The sequence below is a fragment of the Festucalex cinctus genome, chromosome 1, assembly GCF_051991245.1.
Source record: "Festucalex cinctus isolate MCC-2025b chromosome 1, RoL_Fcin_1.0, whole genome shotgun sequence".
Lineage (NCBI taxonomy): Eukaryota > Metazoa > Chordata > Actinopteri > Syngnathiformes > Syngnathidae > Festucalex > Festucalex cinctus.
Window position 1 is genome coordinate 18,209,977 of NC_135411.1, and position 22,923 is coordinate 18,232,899.

At 37.7% G+C, this 22,923-nt stretch overlaps 1 protein-coding gene across 5 annotated transcripts in view; it reads left to right on the forward strand.

The window, feature by feature from the left end:
- LOC144018160 (zinc finger protein 521-like) overlaps positions 1-22,923 on the forward strand; it is a 179,161-nt gene that overhangs the window by 2,353 nt on the left and 153,885 nt on the right. For 2 of the 5 annotated variants that reach the window (XM_077520388.1, XM_077520366.1), the window contains one exon: positions 13,074-13,133. The exons of 2 other annotated variants lie outside the window; for them this stretch is intronic. Coding sequence is in view for 1 of the 3 variants with exons in the window: in XM_077520366.1 (XP_077376492.1) it covers positions 13,074-13,133 (60 nt within the window). In the remaining 2 variants the exon portion in view is untranslated. Of the gene's footprint in view, positions 1-13,070; positions 13,134-22,923 lie in introns of all 5 variants that reach the window. One more of the 5 variants, XM_077520382.1, reaches the window with a different exon arrangement.

The window sequence follows — 22,923 nt, forward strand, 5'->3', positions numbered from 1 at the left end:
CCGCTAAGTTGTCGCTCAAAGCGGCCGATCTCCAGGTGGGAAAACGTGCACGCGACGACTGCCACGTCGCCTGCGCACTTCCCGAATAAAAAACGCCAGCCAGCGTGGATGTTTTCATTCGAAGCACAGACCGGCGCTCAAGGCCCGACACTGACGTGTTTATTGGCCGAGGAGACGAGTTTCCGCGTCGGCCATGTGCATACATACATTTATTTTCCGCGCCATTTGCTCGCCGAGTGCAACGCTCGGCCTGGAATGGGTGCTGTGTCATGTCGGCCTTGAATATTTCATGTCGTGGAGGAGATGCAATTAGTCTCTACATGGATGAACTTCGGGTGATACGTGAAGGGGGTTGACTCTTCATATGTGGACTTTTATGTGAATGCAGTTCAAATTCAATGCAACGTGAGAAAATAGGAGTTTGGTGCAAGTGGAAGCAAAGTTGACGTTCGCCTTATTTGTTTGAATCCTTTCAAAATATTTGACAAAAAAGGACTGTAAGGCAAAACCATCATTTAAAAAGTCAATAATGAAAACCCAAAAAAAATGCATCCATACGTCCCGTTTTTTAAACTTTGTATGATTTCATCATTGTGGCTTTTCAGTTTTTAGTCCTTCGAGGGCCAGCCTAAAAATGATGATCAAACGTATTATTATTGTACAGAGTAAGCCAAAAATAATGCCGACACAGATCAGTAAAAGCAAAATGAGCATCAATATTTTAATACCAAATGTATTCAGACATCAAAAGGATTACTGCACGTGCATTTTCTATTTCTTGTCTATGGGCCACCAATGTTGTCGTTTCCTGCTGTACTCAACATGCCCAATGTAACGTGTACTGCACATCTTGTGACGTGTGAATACATTTGATCTTAATCTGTATGTAGGGTTTCCTTTTACTGTCGTGTTTATAAAAATGTTGCTTTTGACAGCAGTCCAAGTTTGTATTTGGGCCCGGTCAAATGCTTGCAAGGGACCCATAGGGCCCACAGACCTGAGTTTGCCCACCTCTGTTTTAAATGCTCACTCATTCTTCCATAGGGATGCACAACTAGTCACCCTTTCACAATGATGAAAATAAAATCGTGTTGAATTAGCAATACGTTTATTGAAGCATACAGTACAATGAAAGGTTGTCTTGAGTATCAATCTACTCCATTTCATCCTGCGTTCGAGTACGTGTAATGGACCACGGCATAACACTTATTTACATGTTTCTATTGTGGCACAAAAATATGGTGAGGACAAAAAAAAAAATGGCTTCAAATGAATAAAAACACCAAAAAAAATATGAGCGATAGTTTACGGTGGTCAATGATGCCGTTTAACAAATCTGAGATGTATTTTGTAAAAACGTGGGGGTCATCAATAAGATGCAGAGACGCATTAAACCCCCCCCCCATACCCACTTTCATAGTGCTGATGCTACTGAAAAATATATTTTTTTTCAAGCATTTCACAAAAAGTTGTGTTTTTAGTGTTGATTTTTTCTGATGTTGTTGTTGTCGTATCACAATGTGTTATTTTATTTCCGGGCTGTTGGCCATTAATGGACCATAGCATAACACCCATTAACACGTCTGTAAGAGACCACGCCCCCTTTTTTACAATGTTGACACCGCTGAAGTGTTGAAAGAGCAAAATATTCATTCATGCATTTTGGGAAAACTTGTTGTATATACTCGCCGCCGTTAGATCAGAATGTGCCGTACGCACACCTTTCGAGCGTGACAAAAACATGGTTAGTACTAAAATGTCTTAACATGCAAAGAAAAAAATAGAAAAATATGCTTTTCTATTGGCAAATTTGGCAGTGGTGTATTTTTCCCCTCAAATTTAACAAAGCCAAATTAATGATTCATGTTTTTAAATGGACAGCGATGGGATGGGGAGCCGTTTTATTTTTCTTCTTTTGACCACGCCCCCTTTCACAATGTTGACACTGCTAAAGTGTTGAATTTGCAATAATTTGTTGCATCAGATACTAAATATAACAAAGCCAAATAAAAAATAAAATAAAAAGAAAGATAGATGTTTTTAAATGGACAGAAATGAGACGGGGAGCAATTTTCTTTTGACCACGCCCCCTTTTCACAGTGTTGACACAGCTACAGTGTTGAATTAGCAATAATTCCAAGCTCCATTGTTGCGTCAGATACAAAATATAACAAAGCTAAATTAAAAAAAAAATAAAAAATAAAAAGAAAGTTAGATGTTTTTAAATGGACAGAAATGAGATGGGGAGCAATTTCTTTTGACCACGCCCCCTTTCACATTGTTGACACTGCTGCAGTGTTGAATTAGCAATAATTTCAAGCAAAATTGCGACGTCAAAATTGTACTCTTTCCCATGTGATGATGATAATAATAATAACAATAATAATAATAATAATAATAATAATAATAATATACAGATGAGTAAAAAAATAAATGCACATAAACGCCATAAAACATTTCAAATGAGACAAAATGATAATCATTTCTAATTTAACACAAAATGTAGTTAACAAAAATGGCTACAAAAAATGACTTACAAGAAAAAAACTGACAAAAAAACCCTTTTTTCTTAAATTTAACCTCTTTAATTAATACTTTAATTAATACAATTCTATTTAATAAATATCATTCAAATAATTACATTGCAATTATATAATTTTATTTTCATCCTGTATCTGCATTTTCAGTTTTTAGTCGTCCAACAGTTTCTACGGAAATGCGTGACCACGCCCCTTTCACAATGCTCACCCTGCTAAAAACAGTGTTGAATTAGCTATAGCATTTGAAGGCAAAGTTGCACTCTGTTTCCGTCGTGGTTACATCAGAACGTGCCGTCTTCCGGGCTGTTGGCCATTAATGGACCGTGACATAACACCCATTAGCACGTTTTTAATGTGACACAAAAATATGCTTAGCGTTATCATTAAGGAAATTATGATGGAGCCGTTGGTTTAAAAGAAGAAGAAAAAAAAAAATCCCATTAGCACGGCTGTCAGCCCGCTTGACACGCGGCTGAGGCGTGCCGGACGGGAGCGTCGCGGGAGCTGGCCGATATCTCCTCTTATTTCGTGGCGTGTGTCTGTCTTGTTGTCATGGATGGTCTGATAGCCAGACAGTGATTGATCCCCACCGCTTTTTTGCAAAAAGGCAAATGAGATGTGTTTGCATCCGTCTCGTCTGACTTCCACGCTGCTTCCTTCGCTGTTAATGAATCCTCCCTTCTATATATAAATGAAGGATTACAGACATTATGCAACGTGATTAACATGCTGCTCCATTGCAAATTATTTATGACACTAATCATCAGTTCAAATAATGCTCATTAAGGAAGTTAGTCATGTGTGCGTGTCCTCCGCCCGCCTCCTCCCGGGCCTAATTGAAGAGGGTTGACCTGCCGACCCCCAGCTAAATTGAGTTGTAGTCCCCGTGGCGAGCGTCTCCTTCGCGGTCAGTCTGGGCGGATTACAGCGCCATTGTGATCGTCCGGGCCGCTTGTAACCAAGCGGATGAGTCACGCGTATCCGGGAAGAGGCACGCGTTTGTGTTACGCAGCAGGATTTTATGTGATGGATTACTAAAAAAAAATAAAAAAAAATTGTCATCTTGTACTTTTTCGAATCCTTCACTGCTTTGTGTACGTTTGTCAGTTTGTCTGCACACAATTAATTCATCCCTAAAAATGGAAGCGTCGCATCTGGGGGATTGTCACTCACAGTAAAATGACAGTTACTATCCATTCATTCTTGTGTGTGTACAGTATGTGGCCGCGGTGTTAATTAGTGGCCTTTAATGCTGCAACACTTGTTGTGGGATTAGGTGTTGTTTTTGTTGCGTTTTTTTCCCCCCCTCCGCCTTGCGCTGTGATAATCAAAGGAGAACGTTCCCGTGTGGGTTTAATATTGTATCAACAAAAGCTTCTTTTTTTTTTTTTTTAAACAGTGTGAGTGATACACTATACCTTGTTAAACATTAATTAACTGATAGCAGTGATTCCGTCGCCGCATGACACGTTCGCTCCGTGTCGTTATGAGATAAGCTTTCGGAACGTGTTCATTAAAACTCTCCGCTCGTGTTTGCGTTCGCTGTCCGGCGACGGACGATTACCTGACAGCGCACCTTTATTCAGTCCCCCATCGGCGCACTTTAGTTTCACGCTACTATAACAGAGTGGAGAGCAGGTTATAGTGAAGACCCGTTATATGGTGGTTAACTGTTTCTGCACAGCTGTATCGCACATTTTTAAGCGATCAAAATCTGAATTAAGAATAAAAAAGGTTTATGGTTTAACCTTAAGCTTGACATGTGAAATTACGTCATTTTAGCAACCAACACGCATTGCGCAAGTTTTCCGAGCCACATGCCGACAAAAATTTGCAAAATACATTGACAGTCAATGCGGAAAAACATGGCAGACAAGCAATAGCTGTTGTCAACAGCTTTCATTTATTTTGTTAAGAGCACGTTCTGAAATACGCTCCGGGCGTGCACTGGTTCACTCCGACTGGAAACTCAGTGCGTTGCTCGAATTTGTCGTTTGGAAATTTAGAGCGGACCAAAAACGGAGGGCTCGGCCAGACCGCTCACTGTGACTTGGGACACTGTGTGCTAGTGCGTCGGGCACTAGGAGATGGAAATGGTACTAGCAAAATGTGGCCTGACGGGAATATAAACATTAAAGGTGTATTCAAGGATCTTCTCAAAAAGTAGAAGGCAAATGTCCGCTTGTCACTTTTTAAAAAATGCGCATGGCAGACATCCTATCAGCTCTCCCGCTCGTCCGCGGGGGCGGGTGCGCATGTTCAGCTAAGAACGAGCACGTACGAGGTCGTTACGGCAGATTGATTGACGGGATTGGGAACCAATTGTTAAGATGATCCACCCGGAAGACGGAGAGACAAAAGGTCCTTGAATACACCTTTAATAGTGTACTGTGGCGTGGATACTTGTCAAGTTGGTAAGTTCTGTTTTTTTTAAAGGTGGTTGTTGCTAGTCTTGCTAATGTTGATGTTAGCTAGCTGTGTGGGCTAGCGAGTTGATTACTACTGACTGAGCTGAGTTGTAAACAAAACGCAAGTAGTAGTCTTGCTAACGCATTTCCATGCGTACTCGTGTCAAGCATAAATTAAGCTTACTGTGAACAAATACCTGTAATTGTTGTTTTCACGGAGCAGAGGTAATATACAATGTACCTGTTTTGTTGTATGCTCCTGTTTGTATGTCTTGCTTCTCTCTCTGTGTGTTAAAGTAGCAGTTGTGTGAAGGTTAAGAATTGCATGTGCTCAATTGTGTTAGCCTGTCGATATTAGTTCACATACTGTTAGCATTAAGCTAGCTGACTTACTTTGTGACATGATATGGTTTGGTTGAGCGTTTACGTTTTTAAATAATGTTGAAATCACTTGGGAGTGACAATCATCTTGAAGCTAGCCCGCTTGGATTTTATTTGGAAAACTGTCCAAGCAAGAGTGTCTTCATTTCGTTGGTGTTGTACAAATGTCTCTTATTTCTTGATAGTGAGAAAGTAACAATGAGTGCAACGGAATACTTTATAAAATTAATTTTAGTTTGTATATATTCTAATGAGTTTATGTTACAACACTTTACAGGACAATTAATGGCTAAAGATAATCTTCTATCAGAGAACTGAAATTAATCCCAAATTATGGGTGTATTTACTATTCAGTTTTATGGTACTCTTCAATTTGGGGGTACTGTCTTGTGGGACTGAGTAAGTTTCCCAAAATACTGCCAATTTCCACAGTTCTGCAAAAACAGATTACAATCTTACCACTTTTTGGCATCCTGAAGGAAGACAATGTGCAGTCTGTCGATTAGTTGCCCGCAAATTGCTATCTGTCATGCAAAAGGAATTGAATGGGGAACACACATTAATGTTCTTGTACTGAAAAACTGGAAAACACAGATCATTGCAAGGCCTTCATTGTGTTTAAACCAGGACCCGACAGATTTCTTTGAGGCCAATGCCGATTCTGATATTTGGCAAAATAAAATTCCGATAATCAGCCGTTTATTTAAAAAAAAATATATATATATGGATAAAATGGATGGTTTAAAATATAATGGGTTTTTTTTAAAATATAATGGTTTTTGGTCTCAACATTTACAACAATAAATATATAACTTAATGCTGAAAAAATGTCTCTTATGCAATATGTTTAATTTTGCAACAGAAAAAACTGGCAAAAATCAGCATTTTTTTTTTTGGTTGCGGGGGGATATTTGAACATAATTGTCTTTGTCTTATGTTGTAATGTGTTTTTAAAAAATACAGATTTTTAAATGATTTTAAAAGCATTAATATCAGCCGATTTAAATCAGACTGTTAAAACTGTTCATATATCTTGGTGGGACAAAATGTCAGTATCGTGATGTACCCCATCATTATCTTATATCATCGATCCAACTGGATCGAAAACCGATATTGACCCTGATGGCAAACTAACTTGAAAAAGTTGTGAAGCTCCATCATCTCCAATTGTCATTTTAAAGAAAACAAACACGATCTGACATACCAGCAGAGACTTCATCACAGGAGGTCTTCAGCATAACCTGTCTTACAATAATATTAAATAACACTTCAGCCTGATACTTGGTGAATATTTTGGCCTACTACGCTCCTGTACGCAGCCAAGTATTCATTTATTTTTATTATGTTGTCACCTGCTCTCGAAAACACATTGGTGGATCAACTTCCTGTGCGATTCCCATCACCAGTCACTTCTGCACATCAGCATCCCGCAGTCGAAACACAAGCCAGGCCAGCGATTTACCGCTCCAAATAGTTCCGTGACAATGCCGGGTGGTTTAAACACAAGAATGCGCACACTTCTCAAAGTTGTCTTAATGACAAAACTTTTAATATGCTTACAGCGGGCGACGAATCATCCCTCGACCGCCAGGGCTTCTTATGGTATCATAAAAGAACATTTTCTGCCTGAACTCCCTCATCTCACCAACAGGGATGGTAATCAAAACAAAAAGAGAAACCCCTGCCACCCATCTCTGATGGAACCACGGGGGATTTATTAGGACCCCCCCATCCCTGTCCCCATTTAAATGATCTGAGACGCGAGGAGCTCGACGGCGTTGGAGAAACTCATTAAACTCTCAGGGCGTCAGTCACCGAGGCCCGCTCCTGCAGGAGTGCCTTGGCTGATTCCGTTCTTGTGCGGCGGCGCTGAGGGACGTCCCTCCACGCTGGCCGACCGTGCCTCCTTGCATTAAACGACGCCGCTAATTAATTGCTGGGCCCGTGATTTGTTTGGCATATGCGGCGTTGGGCGAGGTTTACAATTAGAGGAGTGATCATTGGCAATCCTTCAAAAGGTTCAAGAAAAATCAACAAAAGGAGTATATTCGACAAGTGCCCACGTTTGCGAGACACTAAAAGAAAAATAAATGGTAATGTTATGGGAAAGCAGTCATAATGTGAGAAGAAAAATATAATTTTACCCCCCAAAAAAAGAAAAGAAAAAAAGTACAATTCTGATCACTGATTAATCAGCAGATTATTTAACAAGTATATAATGAATAAAAGCCCTGCGATTGGCTTGCGACCGGTTCGGTATGGAACCCGCCTACTGCCAGCTGAGATGCCCGCGGCCCCAGTGACGATAAGCGGTTTGGAAAATAGATGGACGGGTAATGAATAAAATAACTTCTTCTTTGGTCCCTTAGCAATCAAGATATGAATTACAGTCAGAACATTTGACTGATTACAGTACTTTGTCATTTAGTATTTGTTTAATTTAAAACAGAGAAAAATGTGAAAATGTTTTTTAATTTTAAAATTTTTCCTTTTTTTTGGGGGGGGGGGGGGGGTGAATGTAATCATCCTTGTCTCATGCTGTCACCCCCCCAAAAAAATCATCAAATTACAAAAAAAAATCAGCAGATTATTGCGACTATTAAAAGAGCTAATATCGGCCAATTAAATCGGTTGGACGATTAATCGAATATGCCCTACTTCTAATTTATTTATTTTCCGAATTGTTCCCGATAATGTAATGTGACTTTACCCACCAGGTATGAATTTTTGTTTTGCTTCGGCTTTTTTTGCTAATCTGTATTCTGTACCCAGAACAGATTAGTAAACGATGGGAACAGATTACTAAACTGCGGGTACAGATTACTAAACTGCGGGTACAGATTAGTAAACTGTGGGTACAAATTAGTACACTGGGTACATATTACTAAACTGTGGGTACAGAATACTAAACTGTGGGTACAGATTTGCAAAAAAAAAATTAAAAAAATCATACCCTGGTACCAGAGGATGATCCGTATAACTTTAGTCTCATGTTTTTACTTTGATTTTTGAAAGTTTTTTTTTTTTTTTTAATGTTCTCATAATATAGTTTCTTCATTGCCATACTATCCTTAAACTTTATTGTTGTTAAATTATATATATATATATATATATATATATATATATATATATATATATATATATATATATATATATATATATATATATATATATATATATATATATATATATCACCGTATTACAACTTTATCACCATAGTATTTTAACTCCATTATCATAAATTCTGGCTTTGGTCATGTAAAATTTTTTATTTAAAAAAAAAAATATTTTCTAAATTTTTTGTTGCCATATTGCAATGCTATCCTTCTAATATTTTGACTCAATTATTGTAATATTGTGACTTTTTTTAAATAGTAAAATTGTTTGGGTTTTTTTCACTAACATTGCATCTTCCTTCTTGTAACACAATGACCTTTTCTCTTATTACATACCTCTCTTTTTTTTTCTTTCGAGCGTGTCTGCAATTCTCCTTTGTGACAGGCAAACTTTTCCTCTTCATTTTTCACTGCGGTTCGACTCCCCGCTCGCGTCTGACTCGCGCTCCCCCGAGGCGAAAGGCTTCTCCCGCCATAGGATCTCGTCTTAATTATGCAAAGTACGGGATATTTTGCGCGCTTTTAAAAGTGCTGCACTTCCTGCGTCGGCAGTCAATGCCGCGCTCCCCTGCCGGGAGGTCCTGTCACACTCCCCCCTCCGTGCCGGCGAAAATGAAAGGCTGGAAAATACATAATGGAGAATGCAATTCAACTTCACGGGTGGAACGCAGAGGCGTAAGAAGCCCTCAGCGAGACCTTCATTTTACATGGAACAGGTGGGAGACGCTTTTGTTCTCTTCCCACTGTTAAAATCCATTTCACTCCTCGTACTTGACGTGCCGCTTGGAAACCTCACGCGGTCTCTGACGTGAAAGGTTTTTTTTTTTCTTTCTACTAACCTCAAGCTATTATTTGTTGTCAAAAAAGTGGTCCAAGTTGCTATGTGTTGTGGTTGCAAGGAGGTTGAAAGTTCCCGGTTTGGTTCCATGGGAATTTTGGAAATGTTTCCGATTGGAAGCTCCGGAAAGGGAATTATGGGAGTTTGACTGAAAATACTTTAAATTGAAAGGTATTTTATTCAAGCATAAATATAAACATTTGGTATTGTCATACGTGGACATCCCTGCAAAATAGTGATCCCTTCCACAGTACCCATAGCCCATTTTTGGGGGGTGCTAATTTAGCAGCAAAAAAAAGTAAATCCAAGCAACCCCAAATTTTGAGAGGTCTTGAGATCTTTTTTTGACGGTATGTCCTTTTGAACAAGCTGTTACCACACTAATACATTATGTGTACAACTAAAAACATTAAAATTTAATGAATTGATGTAGTTTAACCGCTTTAAAATAATGCATAAAGCACATCATGAAATTGTATCAGTTAATGTACAAACGAAATTTGAAAAAAACAAAACCTTCTCAGTCTATCTATATTTTAAAAAAAAATGTATAAAAGCACAATTACGCCACTGCAAAAAATATATATAGCACAAGGACATGCAATTGAATTATTTTGTTGTATTGTTACACTGACCACTCGCTTATTCAGTTTGTGTTAATTATTTTCTCTTTTTTATTTTAATCAGGGGCAGACATAAAAAGTTGCACTTCTTTTTGTCCCCTTTCATTTCTTTTGTTTTAAAGAGTGAAATAAAAAAAATGGAACTGAAATGAACTATACAATACTTGGTAGAAACATATTTCATCAACGAAAGTGCCTTCCCCCTTTTGCTTCAAAAATGTGATCCACCAGATCTGTCCCACGTTGAAGATGGACGAAGTAGGCATCAATCGCTAATGCTAAATGCTGTCTTGGTTGGCTGTTCAACAACACTAAACAATTCCCTCCTTCCTCTCTTTAGTTTTTCCTCTGGTCTCTTGAGATCTCGCTAATTTGTTGGAATTTAGAGGCTTCCGGGGTTGGCGTAAGACTTTGATTTTGTAACCATGGGGAAGGCAGGAAGTGTTTGGTCGGTGCTGGATTTCACTTTGATTTATCTTTCTTTTCTCTTTATCTTTTCTGACCTTTTCTCTGGTCTCCTGACCATTTGAACCTCACGACTGGCGAGACTCTGAAGTACCTGGTTAAGGCGAAGGGTAATGGGATTTTTATGAGGTTTTAGGTGAATTAATGAGTATAAATTTATACGTATTTGCACGCACGCGCACGCGCGCACACACGCACGCACGCACACGCACACATACACACACAATTCAATGCCGTGCACTCACCATTATCCAACCTTTTTTTCCCAATCCCGACAGCTATTGGAAGCTGGCTGTGCCAATGACCTTTTTGCCGCTCACGCATTGTAACATTGGAAATATACCGCTCGAAAGCTCACCTTGCTTTGTCTGACCGTGGTGTATAGTAGAACTACATTTCCCATGATTCTTAGAAGCAAAAACAGGAAGTAGTTCTAGTTCCGGTCACTGCTTAATATGTAAGTCCGTCCTGCTGCTAATTAGATGCGAACGTGCATGTGAATTTAGAAGTAAATAGGAAGGAAATTGACAGTTACATTTCTTTTGAATGGGTTTATCGTATAGCAAATAAAGCGGGATGCCAGGACGGGACCTGTGTAATAATGTGGGACAAAACAATGAGGTTGGCGACATCCGTCGGGATACTGGACCCAAAAGGATCCAAAACAGGACTGTCCCGCCAAAGCACGACATCTGGTCACCCTACCCTAACCTCTGCTCTACTGCTGGATCAATTGTCAGCACATTATTACCATTGTCATGGCTCGTTTCTGCATTTAACCAACGATCAGTGTTTAGGCTGTTAGGGTAGCTGACATTTTTCTAGCTAGCAATCATTGCAGGTGTTCAGACAGTACCACTGTGCTTTGTGAATCGCAATGAGGAAAAAACACACTTTTGGCATGCTAATGTGCTAATATTAAAGCCAAGGTGCTACTGCTGAGCTAACTGAATTGATGCCCGTTATCATTGAAACTCCTGTGTAGGGGTGTGTATTTGTGTGTGTGTGTGTGTGAGACCGTGCAAGTTTGGAGCAGTAAAAAGTGAAACCTCCAACGGCACCGCTATTGAATGTGCTCTGGCGCCAAAAGAATCGCCCCTGACAGTACCGAAAACAGAGTTTGCAATTTTCATTTAAGAAAAACAATACTTTTTTTCATATAGTTTTTAAAACAGTCATTAAAGACTTGACAATAATACATGAGTAAAAAAAAACAACAACTCAGTTTTCTCTGGTCTGTAATTATATATAATAATTAGGGGTGTTGAAAAAAATTGATTCGGCAATATATCGCGATATTACTGCGCACAATTCTCGAATCGATTCAATATGTGGCTGAATCGATTTTTAAACATCCGTTTTTAATGGAAAAATATTCAATAAAACGTCTTACTTCGGGTTAGGGTTCACACCTTAAGCATGGAAGAATGTTATATTAATGGAACATTAAACCCTAATATTTTATTTCAATGCTGTTCAAACATGAAACACATTAAATACAGTGGCTCACAGTTATAAGACTGAAGTTTCAGGTAAATAAATATTACATTTTCATACAAATCTTACAGTGTACATGTACAAGTTTACTGATTAGTATAAATTTGAGTAAAAAAAAAAAAAAAAAAAAAATTGCAACAGTTGACTAATAAATTTGTACCGGGATTAATCGGTATCAAATCGTGAACCTATGAAACGTGATACGAATCGAATCGTCAGGTACTAGGCAATTCACACCCCTAATAATAATAATAATAAAGTGGACCCCTGCTATTATCAGGAAAGGGCCACGAATAGTGAAAAGCCAAAACTAATTGATGACAATTTTTCTTTCAAAAATCTTATAAAAATTTGTTTTCATTTTTTTTAACACAAAAAATTTTGAAGAAGTTGGAATATACAGCCAATAAGAGTTTTCCATGAAAAGCAGGGGTTTCCCTTTTTTTACGGATCATATTTATCTTAAAAATTGCAAACTTCTTCTTTAATTGTTCCTTTTGTTTCACTCAAATTTTGCCCCCCAACATAATGCAAAAAACTCTACAAAGTAACTTGATAAACTTGGAAGTAGGGACACGCTAGTTCAAATTGTACTAAACTCCTAGGACGAGCCAGTTTTAAATGTGCTAAATTCTTGGCTTATGCCCATTTATTCATCATAATTGTCATGATTTCACGTTAATTTCCACTGAAAATTTCCAGCTTTGATAATTGCCAGAATTTTGCAACGCTATTATGCGTCTGAGTGCTGATCAACTGTCACTATTCTGCATTGTGAGCCTAAAAGAGCAAATGTGCCTCACAGACACTCTCCTGCTTGTTTTTGGCTTGTCCAATTTCCAGTCAGCATTCCTAAAAGTCGGCGTCTGTTCCACCTCCTTACCAAAGGTTTCACTCGTTGAGTTCTGGGCGACGTTTCACGGGACGCGTCATTTATTCATGGATGTTTTTTACGTGGCGCCCGTTTGCCTTGTTGCCAATAAAACTCATCCATCAGGCTCGCGTGGGTTCCAAATCTCAGGCGGAGTTGCCGAAAGCCGTCCAAAAATTCCGCCAGTTTTTTTTTTTTTTAATGATAAATAATAAGAACGGGGGAAATCTCAATGTGTCAAACTTGTTTTTCCACTATTAACCATATCTTTCCCTGACTTTTTCCCTCCCCCGTCTCCCACTCGTCCTCTCTCTTTCTCCGTTCCTGGCAGTAGAAGACAATGTGACAGAGGAGCAGCAACAGCACAGTCCCGGGCACGCCGCCATTCCGAGCGGTAATGCTCCATTTCATATTTCATCATTTTTCGTCTGGAAAGTGGATCATGTGTCTGTGTGCGTGTGCGTGTGTGTGTGGGGTTCACAAGGATATGCGTTTCCTGTTGTTGAGGTTTTTATTGAGTAACCTGCATTGCTGCTGAGTGTGTTATTCTCATAATATGATGACTTCAACTTGTAAGATTGGAGTGTTGTTGTTTTTTTTTGTAGTATTTCAACTAAATTGTTCTAGAATTTTTTTTTTTTGCTCCCTCATATTATTGTGACTTCTAATTTCTTTTTTATTTTTTTCTACCTAATGGAGCCACTTCAACTTTTTTTTTTTTTTTTAAATATATATTTCTTTCTGGGACAATTGTGTTTTTGCTCAAAATAGAAAATATTTTATTTCTGTAAAATTGAAGTGTAAAATTGACGTCATAATAAGACTTTATTTTTCTCATAATATTTAACTTATTCTCACGATGACGTCAAATGAAGAGTTTTATTCTTGCAAGTTGCAATATTGTTGTTTTCATTCCTGTACAATTTTGAGTTCCCCCCCCAAATCTAGCAACTTGATCTAGAAGTTTTTGTTTTTGATTAATTTTTCTAGTACTGCAACTTTATTCTAGAGAATTGTCACATTTTGGTCAAAATATTACGATTTTATTCCTGTATATTTTCAATATTTTTCTTGTAATATTAGAGCTTTGTCGTGATTATAATTTCACTCTTGTAAAATGCAACAGTGTTTTTATGGAATATTACCATTTTATTCTTGTTATATTGACGAATAACAGTTTTTTCCTCCTAATGTAGCAACATGTGAAATTTACATATTTCATAAAATATTATTGCTGTTATCGCTTAATTCTCATATATTAAGACTTTATTTTTGGAATATAATGATGGGGAAAAAAACTAATTTATGTCGACAATGATATGATTCATAATATGAAGACGTTTATTTTTTCACTCATAGTACGGGTATTGTGTGTCAATATGACAAGGATGTAAATTTCCTGTTGTTGTTTTCATTTGGTAACAGACACCAGAAAAAAAAATAAATAAATCGTGTTACATTGATATTTTACTCTCGCTATGACTTTAACATTTAATCTTTTTTTTATTTTTTTATTCAGAATCTTGCAACCTTTCTTCATAAAATTGAAATTCTCGTTTAAATAATAGTGCAACTTTGTTCACGTAAAATATCATTGAGTAATTTATGCCAATATTTTTGCCCCATTCTATTGTGACTTTTTTTGTAATATAACAACCAGAGATGGGCATTCCATCAATATTGACGGAAGGTCCATCAATCCGTCAATGACGGATGCCCGTTTTGTTGACTGTTAACGAATGACGGGAATGCTCGAAGACCAAGCATTGCCGGAAGTGGGTTTTCGTCCATTAATGTAATCGTCGATCCGTCAATGACAGAATGCCCATGTTGCTATTGAACGATGTAAACATTAACAGACACCCATTTCACTGAGTAATGAAGAATGGGGGGGATTGACGATTACAATGCGGTTCAGCTTGAAATAGTGATGGATTGAAGATGACGGAAAGATACCCTAACTGTTGACAAATGATGAATGCCGGACGCTCGAAATTCATTGACGTGCCTACCTCTGATAATAACTTTAATTTGGTAAAGTTTTATTCTTGTATCTATTACTTTATTCTAACATTTTCTCCCAAAAAATGTGACTTCATTCTTTTCATTCTTTCCTCATACCTTTATTGTCACAAATTTAATATTACTTATCATATTTTTTTGTTTTTCATCTTTACTTGTAGCATTCCAACTTTATTCTCTTCAGATTTCAAGTTTTTCCCATGATAGTGTGACATTGCCAATTATTGAGGTTTTCAGTGATTTGGTTGAGTCAGAGAGAATACACACACTTGGATTTGTGGTCCAAAGTGGTCCTCGTGTCTGTGTGTTTTACTTTGTTTCCTACAACCGTGTCGTATGTAGATGAATCTGTCCCATCTCCAAGCATGGCATTAATGTTGGCCCTCCAGGAACCTAGCGGCAATTCAGGTCAGACTAAGAGTCGAACCCCACCACCCCATCCAATGCTAAGTTCCCCCTTGAATGAAGGCCGCCCCTGCTGCACCACGCTGTATATTTTCATTTCATTTGTCTCTGCTAAAGGTTAAGTCTCAGATGTGGCTATTTTAAAAGCAACATGGATGGTTTGGCCCAACAGGCTGGGGACCTTCCAAGTAGCTGTTCAAGTCCGGAGCATCCTAACTTTCTCAGCGTTATGGTATAGCAGCGCAACGTTTAAAACTTACTTTTAATCTATCTATCTATCTATCTATCTATCTATCTATCTATCTATCTATCGTTAGCTAGCAAGCTAATATCATTACCTATTTAACAATATCTATCTATCTATCTATCTATCTATCTATCTATCTATCTATCTATCTATCTATCTATCTATCTATCTATCTATCTATCTATCTATCGTTAGCTAGCAAGCTAATATCATTACCTATGTAACAATATCTATCTATCTATCTATCTATCTATCTATCTATCTATCTATCTATCTATCTATCTATCTATCTATCTATCTATCTATCTATCTATCTATCTATCTATCTATCTATCTATCTGATCTAAAAACAGGAGTAACTTTTAGCCAATTTAGCATTTAGCTAACAGCCAAATTCTGTTTGATTAAAGGTACATAGAACCAATAAAGCTATTGATGATGCTGAATGCTAGCATGTAAATTTTTGCCACAAGTACATGTCTAAAGATAAACATGATTATTTAATTGTGTTACATTTAACTTTCAACAGTAACATTAGCATTGATGCCAGTGCTAACCCAGCCTGAGCAGTGTCCTGGCTGGCTCGCCAATATGGTGGAGCACGTATGTGCGCAAATTTAAGACATGATATCAATATGATTGTGATGCTGTTACTTTGCGCTATAACATGAAAATTAATTGGTGTACGCAACCCCAATGTATTCTACTGGACATCTTTCTTTTGGGTCAACGCGTTGGTGGATGGTAGTGGCTTTTCGCTTTCATTTAACTGCTTGAAAGGAAGAACAAAGTTTGGCTCAACTCTGAATGGTAGCGTTAGCACTGATGATAACAATCACACAACAATAACATCATCATGGCAGCCCTGTCAATATTATTATTATAAACCTCTGAAGTAGGTTATCTGGGTTTTGCAGTGAAAGCGACAACAAGCTAGAGTACCAGCACACATGATCAAGTCCAATACAATTCATTTGAGTTGTCAGTTTAACTCTGAATCAGTAACATTAACTGTAGCTAGCACTAAAGTGCGGTGTCCTGGCTGGTCCATCAATATTCTAGACAACCAGTCAACATTTGGCAATTACAGAGTCCCTTTCGTCCTTAATATGATCTAATATTTGTGGCACTGATGCTAGAAATTGCACGTTTACGCAAATAAATGACAGAGGATCATGATAAGTTGTCACAACTGAAGATTTGTGTCTTATATCGTCCATCCAGTCTCACTGAGAATGATCATTTTTGTTGAGTTTTTGCTCTGACCTTTAACGCCTACAATAGAAGAACCTAAATGTCAGCAGAACAATATTTGTGCGCCACTGTGCTAATTTGTATTGACGGACATTAGCGGGCGGTTTGTTGGAATGAAACGTTTCTCGGTCCATCGTAACCCCGACTTGTGGAGACCTCCCGTCTTTGTGCCTGATTACGAGGACCCCCTCAGATACACGCATCTCTGCGAGTGGGAGAAGGGCCGCCGTGTGATCGATGTCTGCCTGTGGAGAATTTGGGAGGGAGCGCAAATTAATTTCTCACTTTCCTCATTTGACTTGTGAAGTATTTCTTCGGTTAAGAGAGACGTCCATGATGTGCGATGTCCTAACGACCGTCGTCGAAACCTACACTTATCGCAACTATATTTTAACGTTTGTACTATCTTTGTTATTCTCACAATAATGTGATTTTTTTTCTTCAAAAAAAAAAAAAATCTAAACAATTTCTTGATGTATGCAAATTAAATTGTAATCTAGCAATGTGTAAGTTATTTTATATTCCCTTGATTTTTATATATTTTCTACCAATAACATTCCCGCTTTATTCTAATAATATTATGAGTTTTTATTTAACAAAAAAAGGAAATTGTTTTTATTATTTTGTATTTTATGCATTGTAAAGCGCTTTGAGCATCATATGGTCTGGAAAGCGCTATATTAGCTAAGTCCACTTACCATTTATTATTTTTATTCATTCTGGAAATGTTCTATCTTTCTTTCAATTTTAGCATATTTCTCAAGTAAAAAATTGGCTTTTTTTCCACACAATATCTTCTGTCTTGTAATATCAGCACTTTTTTTCTCACAATATAATAAGAATAAATGTATAATATTGCAGATTGTAATTTAGTTTTCCTCCTATTTTTACTACCACTATTTTTTGCATTTTTGTAACATTTTTAACACTTTTTTTTTCAATTGAAGTGTCAATTTTAGGTTGTAATTTCAACTTTTCTGGTAAAATATATTTACTATATACCATTTCAGTAATTTTACTAACAATCCTAATACTGTACTCATTTTTACTTGTTCCTTGCATTATTTTTTTTCTTTTTAAGCACGGCCCTAAAACTGCATGGTGACAGACCAGCTTGCCACTTTTTCGCCATTAAGACCCCCTGACAAGCTTCAGGCTTAATCAGACCCACCTCTAAGAAGACCCCCAACGAGTGGCCGACAGGCACCTGCTTCCTGTTTCTCATTCATGTTTGACAGGACGCTAAGCCAAATGCTAACAAAAGACAGAAAAATGGTATAATGCAGCGTATAGAGAGAACGCTGAGATTTAATGAAGCTTTTAGTTAGCCCGAGCTTGGCGTGCAAGGGCTTAAGGCGCTGCTGCTCGGGTGTAATTATAACCACATGCCGAACACTCTTTCTTTCCTCTTACAGTGTACATAGACCCCTTTTAGTTCGCCCATATCTTGAAACGATGTCTATGTCGTAAAGCAGACTCCACTTCACCGAATCCTATTCTCTATTATTCATCTCTCTCTTTTTTTTATTTTATTTTATTTATTTTTTTGATGTGGTGCTCTACTCACGGCGTGGCAAGACTCTCCTTCTGCCAGCGCGTCAGACAGGAACGAGAGGCAGCGATGAAATGTTGTTTCTCATTTAACCACTTAGATTTCCTTTCTCATTTTGGGCCATTTCTTTCTTTGCCAATCTATTAAAATTTTGGAATTGCGTGGCGACGTCTCAAATTATAGCCACTCAAAAGGTACGGAAGCTTCAGCACAGGCTAAAAATCAATTTTACTGGTTATAAGCGAGCGAGACACAGCTGCCCGCCACGTGTTGCCAAACGGTAGAAATAAAATGAGGTATTTACAGTACACAGTGTTTTACAACAATACTTAGCCATATTTATAATTTCATATGTACCTGTTAATGAAAAAGTGAAGTTTGTCAAAATATATGCAAGCGACTTTTTTCCTTTTAATTTTTCAATTATTTTTCAACCTTATTCTCATTATAGTCTATTACAACTGTACTCAACTCCTTCTTGTTGTTTAAATATTTTGACTTTATACTTATACTGTGACAGCTTTTATTCCATTACAATACGTATTTTGAAAACAAATTTTCAATATATTAACTCATTTGCTCCCAAACACGTATAAATCCTCTCAATTTTAACCATTACCAGTGTCCCAAAGACGTATTTATACGTTTGTTTGGTTTTTTTTATGCTAAAGCATACTTTAGGCTTTGATGCAGCCTCTGAACTGAAGATAACGGTTAAAGCAATTGTAGTTATTACAAAAACGGCCAGCAGGTGGCAGCAGAGTATAAGAGATCAACCAGGGCCATGTTGCAACAAGCTGTTTCCCCCCACAGTTTTAAACAGAATTGTGAATAATGATGAAACTGAGCTATATTCTAATGCTAATTGCTGCAAAAGGGAAACAGAAAGATAGAAATATAGTTTTTTTTTAACCTGATGAATCAAAATAAAAAACAGTCAAAATCGAGCAAAACAGCAGGGAGCAAACGGGGTTTGCTTCAGTGAAAATGGTTGGCAGTGAATGAGTTAAAAAGAAAAACTTGACCTTTTTTTTTTATTGTAGTATTTTCAAGATGACCACTGAATGATTTTTTTTTGAGCTAGAAATGACAGATGATGCCTCAAAATCTTAAATATGGTGCCAAGAGAGCTGACATGATGAACTAGATGGATACATTAAATTCTCACTTAATTATTCACACTGGTTAACAATTTGTGGAGCTAGGAAGTGTGACCTACTGTACATGCGGATGTACGATATGTATATACTGTGTACCAAAGTTTTTCGATATTTAAGTAATGAGGTACTTCCAAGTGTGTGAAGGTTATTCAATCTTAATGTCCTCCTATTCCTGACAGCCCCCAAGCCCCCCTTCCCCCCCACACTCTGATAAAGAAGCGCGCTCATCTTTGATCAGGCCCGCCGACATGTGTCGACAGAAGCCGCTCGCTGGTTAAAATAAATTCTTAATTTGAACTTGGGGGTGGTTTTGCGAGGGGGTTGGTGGATGAGGAAGCAAGGGTGGGGCATCACAGGATCATGATCTCCGGGACGTGATGGGGAAATAAGGAGAGGCGCTTGAGCGGGTAATTATGTTTCCAGCGGGTGCACAAAGACGCTTGAAAGCCCTGACGGCTTGCTTTATCCACCGGCAAGCTGGGTTGAAACCGCTACGCTTTCTTTTGCTTTTTGTTTTTGCGTCAGATTTCAACGAATTTGGTCAAAAGACATCTTTTGTTTTCTGTTAGCCTCTTAGCCGCTAGCTACTGTCTACTGCCAAACTACGGCCCGGGGGCCATTTGCGGCCTGCCGTACATTTTTCAGTGGCCCGCGACATATGCTAAAAATGGCATTTGACTCAGTTCAAATAAAATAAACAAAACAAAAATGTTTGGAGATGGTCAAAGTAAGAAGTGAGGGTATCGAAAAACAGGTGCCATTAAAGGTTATTTTAGTTAACTAAAACTAATGGAAAAAAAATAAAATTAAAATTAAAAAAAGTATGAGTATTTTTACCGAAATAAAATAAAAACGAAAAAGCTTCTTAAAAAATGAAAACTAACTGAAACCACATTTTATGTTTACAAAACTAAATAAAACTAACTATAATTATGGCAAATATCCTTCGTTTTAGTCTTTGGTAATTATTTATTTATTTATTTTTTTTTTTTTTTTTGTCTTTGGTAATTATTTTAATGCATGAGCCTTTGGGGATGATTTTAAATATGATTTTTTAGTAGATTATTTTGATATAAAGCGGAATAATGACGTTTGAAAGTATGTCACACAGATGTGACGTCATCTAGCAGCAGCCAACAGAAAATCACTGATTTTTTTAAATATTGCGCACAAGTAATACACATTTAAAACAAACAAACAAATACTAATACTGAAACTAACAAACTAAACTAAAACTACGCATTTTTAACCCTTCTGCCATATTACAAATAAATTGGTTTATATACCGTAGCATTTTTCTAAATATGCAAAAGCACAAATAAATTATTTGTACAATGTGGCCCTTGTGACCTTCTGATTTTCTGTATGTGGCCCTCAAATGAAAAAGTTTGGACACCCCTGGTCTACTGTATATCACATTTCGGTGTGGCTATATGAGGAGCAGTTTTGTTATTGCCATAGTGGATCACCTATTTTCATGATCTTAATATGTTCCGTATCATCCGTTCATAATACTGTCTTAGTCGACACCCATGAAGGTTGTGACAGTCAAAACAATGTCTTGATTTGTATCAATCTTGGTCTTAACTGATTTTATAGGAGATAAGCGACCATAGGAGAATGTCTGAATGTTCGCAATATCTGTTTTGAAACCAGTTGACTAAAACAATGTGAAAACAAAAAAACATCCTCAATCGAAGACATACATCATGTGATAGTCTCTCTATTGGTGTTCTGGTGACATTTATCACACCACAACTTTCATTCTCCGTCTCCGAGTCCCCTGGACACCCCCCTCCCTTTATATTATTGAATATTTCTGCACTTAAATATTTATAAGCCTTTAACTGATATTCTCCTCTGCGCTCCATTAGCTCCACCAGGGACCTGTGGTCCCTTGCAGGGGATCCCACTGTACTCGTACCCCCTGCCCCCCATGGTGCTCTTCCCACGCTGAGACAGGTGGTGAAAGGGGGAGGGGGAGGAGGGTGTAAGAATATGAAAGAAAAATATTACAGGAGTGGTGAGATTACTTGAGGTGTTGAGACTAAGAAACCCTGTGAATGAAGGATACGCGTTTGAACCGTGCTGGACTTGGATTATTACTACCGTATTTTTCAGATTATAAATCGCATTTTTTTTTTGCGACTTATACTCTGGTGCTAATTATGTGTGAAATTAACACATTATTATACCATTTCCCATGTTATTTTCACACTAAACTGCAAGAGGGCGCTCTAGGCCTGTGTTGATAAGTTCAACATTGCCGGTAGAAGAGCATCGTCTACCTCCCGAGTTGGGGGAGTTGTTTAAAAGTGACACCGAGGATGAAGATTTCATTGGATTTAGTGATTTGGAGTGAAACTGATAGTTTGGTAAACTTGTTATCATGTTCTTTATGCTAGAGTTATATGAATAACTTGTAGTGATGGGAACATAATTCACCCACGGAACGTTGGGACGAAGGGAGAGTTCCGGGTGGGAAGGTTTTGTTATGTGGAAAAGGGGAGTTAGCCTGTTAGCTTCTAGCTGAGTGGGGAGTTGCTGTTAAGACCTCAGAAGCTGATGTCAATAAAACGCCGCCTTTGGCTCCGTGCTTCAACACTCCGCCTCCGACTCCCGTCACTGCTCGCTACAAACTCTTAATATGTTACGTCGTTACTGACATTACCAGGCATGTCAGTCATGTAACGTTAGTATACCGTACACTTATTCAGCCTGTTGTTCTCTCTTTTATTTTTATTTTAAATTGCCTTTCAAGATGACATGCATGTTTTTGGTGTTGGATTTTACCAAATAAATTTCCCCCAAAAATGTGACTTAAACTCCAGTGCGACTTATATATGTTTTTTCCTTCTTAATTATGCATTTTTTGGCTGGTTCGACTTATAATCCGGAGCGATGTATAATCCGAAAAATACGGTAGTTGTTTATTTACACAAGGTTACGGTTATCATGAATAACTGGTTCGAAGGAAGTGCAGCTACATTCATCACATGACGTGTACTTCATGCATAACCAAGCGTGACGTAGACTTTTTTTTTTTTTGTATTGTGTGAATTATATGATGTATTGTGCCCATTTTTTTTTTATACAATGTATTTTTTTGTTGTTGTGTTTGGTGGTGGTTAGAATGAATAACTGGCAAGAGTGCATCATCAGAGAACTCTCACTAGCCAAACAGACTTTTAGTTGTCAAGTGGGCCCAAGTACGATTGGAGTGGCCTCTCAAGTACGCCCTAAATGGACTTAAAACTCAATTACAGTAATTGATTAAATAACTATGATTGTGTGGATATGTTGATTAATCATGACTTGAGAAAGCAAAATGCAACAAGCAGAGGTGCAAGTACTTTTTTGCCAAAGGAACGACAAAATTTAGTCACTACCGTAACTTACTCTGAAATAAATCTTTGCATCCGATCTTGATTCTTTCCCCCCCACATGAATAATTTCTCAGTGGGAGTGACGATCATCTTACTTTGGGTTTATCAGAATCTGGATCAGCGCTCAATATGTCTTTCCTCTCATCCTTTGCTCATTG